Source organism: Sinocyclocheilus grahami, unplaced genomic scaffold, assembly GCF_001515645.1.
Source record: "Sinocyclocheilus grahami isolate Dianchi unplaced genomic scaffold, SAMN03320097.WGS_v1.1 scaffold121.1, whole genome shotgun sequence".
In the NCBI taxonomy this organism is placed as follows: domain Eukaryota; kingdom Metazoa; phylum Chordata; class Actinopteri; order Cypriniformes; family Cyprinidae; genus Sinocyclocheilus; species Sinocyclocheilus grahami.
This window is the reverse complement of record NW_015505300.1, coordinates 368,513-377,454: the sequence shown is the minus strand read 5'-3', so window position 1 is coordinate 377,454 and position 8,942 is coordinate 368,513. Positions and strand designations below refer to the sequence as shown.

The following is an 8,942-nucleotide window of genomic DNA, read 5'->3' as shown; positions in this document are numbered from 1 at the left end:
TTTTTATATTTAAAGAATTTGCCACTGATTATTCATACACGAGTTTTGAGCAATGTAGAGTAGCGCTTGTTGTTTGTCATTTCTCCGATCACAAATGCAGACATGGTTTTATGTTTACGTGGCGCGATGCAACGCAACGCGTAAAAAGACAGTATAAATCATTGTAATACGTAATTATGTCCCCACTGGACGCAACAAATGCCTAGTTTATAATGGGTTTTAATGTTTTTGTCTCATCGCTCAGGCCGGACAGGGCATCACAATATGGTCAGGGGCGTAACATTTCCGTCACACGCTTGAGGTATTCGGCCAATCACAACGCACTGGATAGCTGGCCAATCAGAGCACACCTCACTTTTCAGACCGATGAGCTTTGTAAAAATCGACACGTTTCAGAAAGGCGGGGCATAGAGGAGAAACTATAATGTACAATATGAAGAAAATAATGTGTGTTTAAACCTTAAACCGCATAAACACATTTCACTACACCAAATACACAAAATAATGTTCTTTTTAGCAACATCATATGACCCCTTTGAATATACGAATAATTGTTATTTCTTTTTGTGTTGAATTTGCATTAAACAACGTTAAAAAGGGATGCTTTGAGTGAAAAACATAACAGCATGATGTAAAATGCATTTGATTGCGTAAAGGAATGTCGCTGCATTATAGCCCAGTCAAAATACAAACTACACGCCTCGTCATGTTATCTCGTGATATATCACAAACCCATTTGAATGGGATGTGTTGTTATACACAAAATCATTGCTGTAAGGGTTTAAACGTAATTATTTAAGTGTCATTAGTATCCTATGACAGCTGTAACAATTTAGTAGGCGTGTACTGTTGTGAAGCAAGAGAAAACGCCTCTGATCAAACAAACTGTTGCATCCATTGACGTTCGATCACATTAAATTTACTAAACTAAAAATAATGGATTGAAGATATCAGTTATCCCAGAGCTGGTGTTTTGTACCCTCTGTTAAGAATAGCCTGTGATATTTGTAACGTACAGAAATAGTCCGATCTGTTATTACAACTCAAGTAAACATGTAAAACAGGTTTCCTGTTAGTCTATAACTCGTCAACAAAAATGCATCGAAATGCAGATTGATGTCACTCGTGCGGATCGGAAATTAATAAGAATCTGCTGTGCCCTAAAACCATTGGAATTAATAAATGAGTCGATAGGGAGTTTTAAATGTCATATTATGAAAGCAAAACTGTCAAAACACGTGCGGAACAGACGTGAAATAGGAACTGATTGATGGTAAACTGCTGCTCGAACTCGCTCATGAAAGCAAATCTGCTCAACAGTTTCAGATGACTGAACATTTGATCTAGAGGCTGTTATAAATGAACAGGAGCTTTGAAGTATTGTAAATAAATACTGGGTCGCGATATCCAAAACTCGCGCGGTGCTCCGATTGCATGCGCGAGCCGCTCCATCTCATCTCCCCCGTCCGAAAACGCACACTCTCTCGCTAACTGCTGTGGATGTAACCGATGTAACGGCCCGAAAATCACTAAACACTCATGCCAGAGCGGCTTCCTATGACCTGCGCCATATTTGAACACCCCTAGGTACGTAAGCCTTCTGGAGAAAAAAAATGAAACACGAGCGGATAAAACTTGAGAAATGTAGTAGAGGGGAAACTACGAAGTGTTACAGCCCTCGTCCCCCACTTACCTCGTGCCTCCTGGGTCACCGTGAATACGAGTAAAGTCAGCAGTAACGAGCGGCTAAGCAATGTTCCCACGTCCATCGTGGTAGAGAGCATTCTTTAGGACTGGTCAGTTTTTTTCTCACACATTCAACTAGTCGGGTCTTTGCTTCGAGAAAGGGAGCGTTCTGATTGGTCACCACGGAGAATTATGCTCCGCCTACATTGTTCACGCGTTACCCTGTCTCAGTTCTGCCGGGGAGTTCGGCTGTGCCTCAAAATGACTGTGAATCTGTCCTGTGAATGTAGTTAGGAAATGTATCTGATCATCCCAGATGCAGTTCTTATGTTCAGGGTTTCAAAAAAAATTCAGTCAAGCTAATCGTAATGAGATACTCATGGCAGTAATTTAGCATAAAAATAAAAAGACAGCAAGAAAGAGCCTAAGATGGTTTGCTTGGCTGGTTTCCACAGGGCATTGTATTAAGACATCTTTGACTATTATAGTAAATGTATTAATAAATAATAATAATGCATTATATTTATATATTATTATGTAATACATATATAATACATTTAATTTATTATTATTAATTTATAATAAAACATATTTACATCATTAATATAACATGCAATTATATTTTCTGTGTAAATGCACTTATGATACCTCTATGTAGCATTAAACAATCGAAACACTGTAAATGCACCTTTTTGTGATACATATGTTGCTTTATATGCAGCGTTTGTACTGCCCTAGCAGACATATAATAAGAAAATAAAAAGGTTTTGAATCAAAAAACATATATAGCCAAAAATGAAAGAACTATATGTCCTCAGAATGAAATGAGCCAGGCCAGACACAGCCTGAAGGCAGATATTGATTATTAGTAGCTATATCTGCAGTTAGTACACTGCAGCAAACTTCTCTTTCCTGCTGGTCTGAGTAATACTGACAGCTCAGAATACAACTAGTTTGTGCTGCAGACATAGAAAACACAAGCAATGACATGATGGCATATAAAAGAATGAGCTCAACGAAGATTGGTTATTAAAACTAAGTTTAAACTGTTTTAGATCAAACTAGGCAATAAAAACTTGAGGAAAATTTGATCAAATTTGAGGTAAACAAACAAAACAAAACAAATCAAACAAACATACAAAAAAAAACAACAACACTAAAACATTATTTGTGCCAAGCTTAGCTCTATAAATAATTAATATCACATTATACGTTTATAGTATCTGAATCAAACCGTATTAAAAGTTTTTTAAACCACATATCCTGTCTTTTATGTCTCCACTCTGCCCCCTTGTGACCTAATGTATATACCAAAAGTTTGGGGTCAGTAAGTTTTCATTTTTGAAGGAAATTAATACTTTTATTTAGTATAGGCATATAATGTTAGACCTTTTGAACTTCATATTTATCAAAGAATCCTGAAAAACGTTTCTGGGTTTCCACACGCTATATTCAGCATTTTAGAATGATTTTTGAAGGATCATGTGACACTAAAGACTGGTGTAATGATGTTGAAAATTCAGCTTTCCCACCACAGAAATAAATTACATTTTAAAATATATTCAAATAGAAAACAGTTATTTTACATTGTAATAATATTTCACATTCTTACTGTATTGTTGATTAAATAAATGCAGCCTTGTGAGCATAAGAGATTTCTTTCAAAAATATAAAAATAGTGTAATATAAACTTAGAGAAAGATGAGCCACACTTATAAAACAAAACATTTATTAACTCAGCACCATTCAAATATGAAAAAAAGAACGGGAGTTCTCTTTATTATTGTTTCATACTTAAATTTGACGAAGATAAACAACACCGTTACTTACTTTCTAGTTTGTCTTTATAAATATGTCATAGAAAGATTAAAAACAGTGAAGAGTTATAATATTGTGGTGGCCACTGTCAACTTTTGCAATTAATGCCATTTAAAGTATGTACTTGTTTTAGTTTGATGTGTTTTACATTACAAATTAGACATTTTGCCTCTTTTAAATACTAGTTTAAAGCAAGTTCACAGAATGGAGCTTCATGGGTCTGAAAAAACAAACAAACTAGGCCTATTAAAAAACACCCAAGAAATTATTAATACAGTGAATTTAAACAACTTCCAAAACACCCTCATTGGATACAGTATATCCAATTACTGATGTCTAATTATTGGTATTTAATCTGATTAAAAAGATCAGAATGGTCTCAAATTTGTAGTTAATACATTACACACACACACACACACACACACACACACACACAAGAAACTCTATATTAGTCTTTATGAGGAGGGGTTAATATCATCCGAGAAGGCACAGTGTAATGTGGTGAATTCATACAATGGATCTGCACTTGCTTGATATCTGGCTGAGGTATTCTTTGGTATTCTAATAGTTGAATAGAAGTCGGTGGGTCGTCGATTGAACAGTATCAGTGGGTGATTTATACATATTTACATCATGCTCAGAGAAGAAGTGAAACATGATTGCAGTGCTATTTTCCCTGGCTTGTAACTTCTCACAGGAGCTCTCTTCCTAATTAAAGAGTAGATTGGATATTTTCCCCAGCAGGCCAGCTACTGCTGCTCCCTACATCTGCATTGCTTGACTTCAAAAAATGGTCAGCTTTCTAGTTCCTTCCAGGGCTCTGAATGTAGCTGTTCTCAATGCAAAGCACAATGAAGTGGTTTGAGCAGGTACGTGTGTGCTGCCCCAGCAGTCTGCCGGTCTGCAGAAGAGATGCCTGTCCGGTCACTGCCATGTCACCTGTTCTCCAGGCTTCACAGTAGTTAGTTGTCATTTGGATGCCCGTGGTACTCGAGCCGTGCCACACCAGTTTCTGAGGCCTTAAGTCATAACATGTGCAATTTATTAATTCATGTTTGTTCATAATATAAGAAATCATATTAATTGAGATAAATTGAAAAGTTAAAATATATTCAGAAATGTAGAAAATGCATGTTTATATATGTTTTGTTTTACTTACTGGCATTTTACTTTATTTCTGAATGTAATAATAAAATGTGACTTAAATACATGTTTATAGTGTACTATGTAATGTCTGTATACATTAATTTATTTACTGATATTTTGCATTATTTCTAAATGGATATTTATTATAAAATGTGACTTAAATACATGTTTATAATAGTTATTTTGTTTAATTGTTCTCACTTTACATTAGGTGTCTTTAAGTACTATGTACAATACAAAATTAATTGCTGTGAATTGTATTGCATATCACTATTGCTGCTATTGAGGTGGGATACAGGTAAGGTTAGGGGCAGGTTTAGTGGTATGGTTAGGTTTAAGGGTGGGTTAAGGTGTAGTGGTAGGATTGACAGCGTTATTACAGATGTAACTACAGAAATTAATTACAGATGTAATTGCAGGAAGGTATTTTAAGCATAAATGTAAAAATATTTACGTACACAATAACTGCATCGTATCAAATTAATAATTTAAATGTAAGTACATAGTAGTTAAAGACACTTAATATAAAGTGGGTCTGTTTAATTTACTGTTATTTCACATTATTTCTGATTGTAATAATAAAATGTGACATACACTGACGTGTCTGTGTTTTTGTTTTTGTTTTTTGTTTTTCTCTGAACAATGCCATTTTGACCCGGTGTCACTTTTTTCCCCCAGCAAATATAGTGACTAAGATTAACAAAATGCTGTATCAATTCTTGGTTTGTTCATTATTAGATAACTAATACATTACATATTGTAAGATATAGCAGTGTTTCCCAACCACTTTCAAATTTTTCAAAACTTTGTGGCACCCTACACAAACACTACTGCTCAAGTCTACCTGCTCTGGACTGCTAAACGAGGATGAAGCTGATGGTTCAGAAGCATCTTAAGAACACTTTAAGTACTGCTTGGATGCCACAGTTAAAACTATAGCCTAACTAATAAAGTTGAAACATTATAATTGACAAGTGAACAGTCAGTAATAAAATAAGAACAACCAAATGCATTTCAAGCTTTTTGCATTTGAATAAGCATTCAACAAAGAAATGTTGATCTATTTCCATTTGTTATGAAGGGAATGTGAACAGTAGATACCTCAACTTTCTTCCAGCCCCCTCGTACCCTGATGTAAAGTTCACTCTTGTCTATGACATATGCCAGAGTCCCTTCTGCACCCTGACTGGTCTCTCTTATCAAGGTCTGAGTGTTTTTATATGTTCTCACCTGGGAAGGCAAAGTAAGCAGTCATAATCTAGACAAACATTAAAAAAACAAGATGCATTTAATCTTTTATGAGCTTGCTGAGTTTTGTGCCATCTGACTTACAGGGTTTCCATGGCCAGGAGCTCCAGATGGCCCTGGATGACCTGGAGGTCCAGGGATATTCGCAGCTGAGACAGAAACAAATAAAAAAGAATTTTGATGCATCAGTAAGTTGTTTACACTCAAAATTACTCTGGAGAGAAATCTGTTTAAGAATGCATTCGGGCTAGTCATCTAAAAAGTTTGGAAAAGCTCACTTTTTGCAGTCATGATAAAGGTGTTTGTTGTTACCTGAGCCATATGCGGACGGAGTGCCTGGTGGTCCAGGAGGTCCTGGTGGCCTTTGTGGTCCTGGACTTCCATAGCCAGGCAGTCCTGGAAGGCCTGGGGAACCAGTGTCCCCAGGAGGACCAACAACAGAGTCCCCTTTAGGTCCCTAAAACACATAGCATCACATTGAGGCTGGAATGTGAGAGGGAGACACTTCTACTAACATTTATCAAAATAAGCATAGTCATAGTTCATGTCTTTGTTTCAGCTGACTTACGACAAGGCCTGTCCTCCCACGGAGCCCTGGTGGGCCAGGCAAACCTGGATCCCCTTTGTCTCCCTTTTGCCCCTTGTAGCCAATATCACAAAAAAAATGTAGATATTGTGATCACTCAGTAATACTCAGTAATGTTAGTAATGTCAATTTTGGTACATTTGAGCTTACTTTGTTATTATTATCATCATCATTATTTATTTAATTAACCTTTTTTTGTACTGTTTTTCTCTATGCAAATACACATATGAACATTCTTTAGGTGCATATGGAAGATTGGAGGTGATTGTAACCCTCTTGGAATGGCAGAAGTCTGCCGGGGAAACACGGGCTTGAGGCTATACCGTGGACTCTACACTTATGGGATCCACTTAGGTCTTACATATGGAACCCAGCCTTCTACCGGTTCTCGAGGATTCAACGAGTGAAGGCCTGGCGCCGGACGCTTGGGCATGTCAGGCTGCCGAGGGGACAGAGGAGCTCAACAGGGTCTACTATATGGACTCTCTGGAGTGGTTTTAGCAAGCCGACCCGAAGCCGGGGCCTCTCAGTGCTTCTACCCGTTTGAGGTGAGAACACAGGAGGATACCGGCTCCACACGAAGGCTATAGAATCTAGCGAACGTGTTAGGGGTTGCCCAGCCCGCAGCTCTACAGATATCTGCCAGCGAGGCGCCACGAAACATTCCTTAGGTGCATATGGAAGATTGGAGGTGATTGTAACCCTCTTGGAATGGCAGAAGTCTGCCGGGGAAACACGGGCTTGAGGCTATACCGTGGACTCTACACTTATGGGATCCACTTAGGTCTTACATATGGAACCCAGCCTTCTACCGGTTCTCGAGGATTCAACGAGTGAAGGCCTGGCGCCGGACGCTTGGGCATGTCAGGCTGCCGAGGGGACAGAGGAGCTCAACAGGGTCTACTATATCTACAGATATCTGCCAGCGAGGCTCCACGAGCCAGCACCCAGGAAGATGCAACACTTCTAGTTGAGTGAGCTTCCACCCTGAATGGGCAGGGCACATTGGCATGCGATTATTGCATCCACTATCCAGTGTGCCATCCTCTGCTTAGAGACGGCATTCCCCTTCTGCCGGCCTCCGTGACAGACAAAGAGCTGGTCAGAGGTCCTGAAGCTTTGCGTCCGGTCTACGTAGCACCCAGCTAGGGCTGGGTCTGCCTCCTCCGAGGGCAGCGCTTGGCGGTTCACCACCTGATCCCTGAAGAGAGTAGCGGGAACCTTGGGCACATAGCCGGGCTGGGGCCTCAGGGTTACCTGGGAGTCAGCCGGCCCGAACTCTAGGCATGAATCGTTGACCGAAAATGCGTGCAGGTCACCTACCCTCTTGATGGAGGCCAATGCCAGCAGGAGCAAAGTCTTCATCGAAAGAAATTTCAGCTCGACCGTCTGCAAAGGCTCAAATGGGCCCTGCTGTAGTGCTGTGAGCACTAGAGTCAGGTCCCAAGAGGGTATAGAGGGGGGCCGTGGAGGATTTAGCCTTCTCGCCCCCTTAAGGAACCTGACGACCAGGTAATGCTTCTCCAGCGACTTCCCTTCTACGGGGTCGTGGTTAGCAGTGATTGCAGCAGCTTAGACTTTGAGGGTGGAGGGAGACAGCCTTCGCTCCAAGCCCTGCTGCAAAAAGGACAGTACGACTCTGATCGGGCATCTTCGGGGGTCTTCTCGGTGAGAAGAACACCACTCAACGAACAGGTTCCACTTCAAAGCGTAGGCATGTCTCGTAGACGGTGCTCTCGCTGAAGTGATGATGTCAACTACCTCTTGAGGTAGGTCACTTAGAACTTCCGCGTCCTGTCCAGGGACCAGACATGAAGTTTCCAGAGGTCTGGACGCGGGTGCCAATGGGTGCCCCGTCTCTGAGTCAGTAGATCCTTCCTCAGAGGAATCGGCCAAGGAGGGACTGTCGCAAGGATCATTAGTTCTGGGAACTAGGTCCGGGTAGGCCAACAGGGTGCCACCAACAGGACCTGCTCCTTGTCCTCCCTGACCTTGCACAGCATCTGTGCAAGAAGGCTCACTGGGGGAAACGCATATTTGCGAAGGCCCTGCGGCCAGCTGTGTGCCAGTGCATCCGTGCCGAGTGTTCCCTCAGTCAGGGAGAAGAACAACTGGCAGTGAGAGGTTTCTGGAGAGGCAAACAGGTCTACCTGAGAGGCTCAGAAACGTCTCCAAACCAGCTGGACCGTCTGGGGATGGAGTCGCCATTCTCCCGGGAGTGCAGCTCGAGACAGCTTGTCGGCTGCCCGGTTGAGCAGCCCAGGAATGTGAACAGCACGATGCTTTTGACTCCAGAGGAGGAGGTGGCAGGCGAGTTGCGACATGCGAAGGGAGCGCAGACCACCTTGTCGGTTGATGTACGCAACGGTCGCTGTGTTGTCCGTGCGGACAAGTACATGCTTGCCTCCTAAGCGCCCTTTGAGACGGCTCAGGGCAAGGTGCACTGCCAGCAACTCGA

At 41.1% G+C, this 8,942-nt stretch overlaps 2 protein-coding genes across 2 annotated transcripts in view; both read right to left on the bottom strand.

Annotated features, from left to right (window-relative positions):
• Positions 1 to 1,802, bottom strand: part of LOC107589809 (TGF-beta receptor type-1-like) — a 48,867-nt gene extending 47,065 nt beyond the window's left edge. Inside the window, exon 1 of the mRNA XM_016278347.1 lies at positions 1,694 to 1,802. Within this exon, the coding sequence (XP_016133833.1) occupies positions 1,694 to 1,784 (91 nt within the window). The 5' untranslated portion in view covers positions 1,785 to 1,802. The remainder of the gene's footprint in view (positions 1 to 1,693) is intronic.
• A 1,630-nt stretch (positions 1,803 to 3,432) lies between these two features.
• The window catches only part of LOC107589810 (collagen alpha-1(X) chain-like), an 8,659-nt gene continuing 3,149 nt past the window's right edge, over positions 3,433 to 8,942 (bottom strand). The window contains exons 6-9 of the mRNA XM_016278349.1: positions 6,211 to 6,355; positions 5,983 to 6,047; positions 5,752 to 5,880; positions 3,433 to 4,523 (exon numbers count right to left, since the gene is read on the bottom strand). Of these exons, the coding sequence (XP_016133835.1) occupies positions 4,467 to 4,523; positions 5,752 to 5,880; positions 5,983 to 6,047; positions 6,211 to 6,355 (396 nt within the window). The 3' untranslated portion in view covers positions 3,433 to 4,466. The remainder of the gene's footprint in view (positions 4,524 to 5,751; positions 5,881 to 5,982; positions 6,048 to 6,210; positions 6,356 to 8,942) is intronic.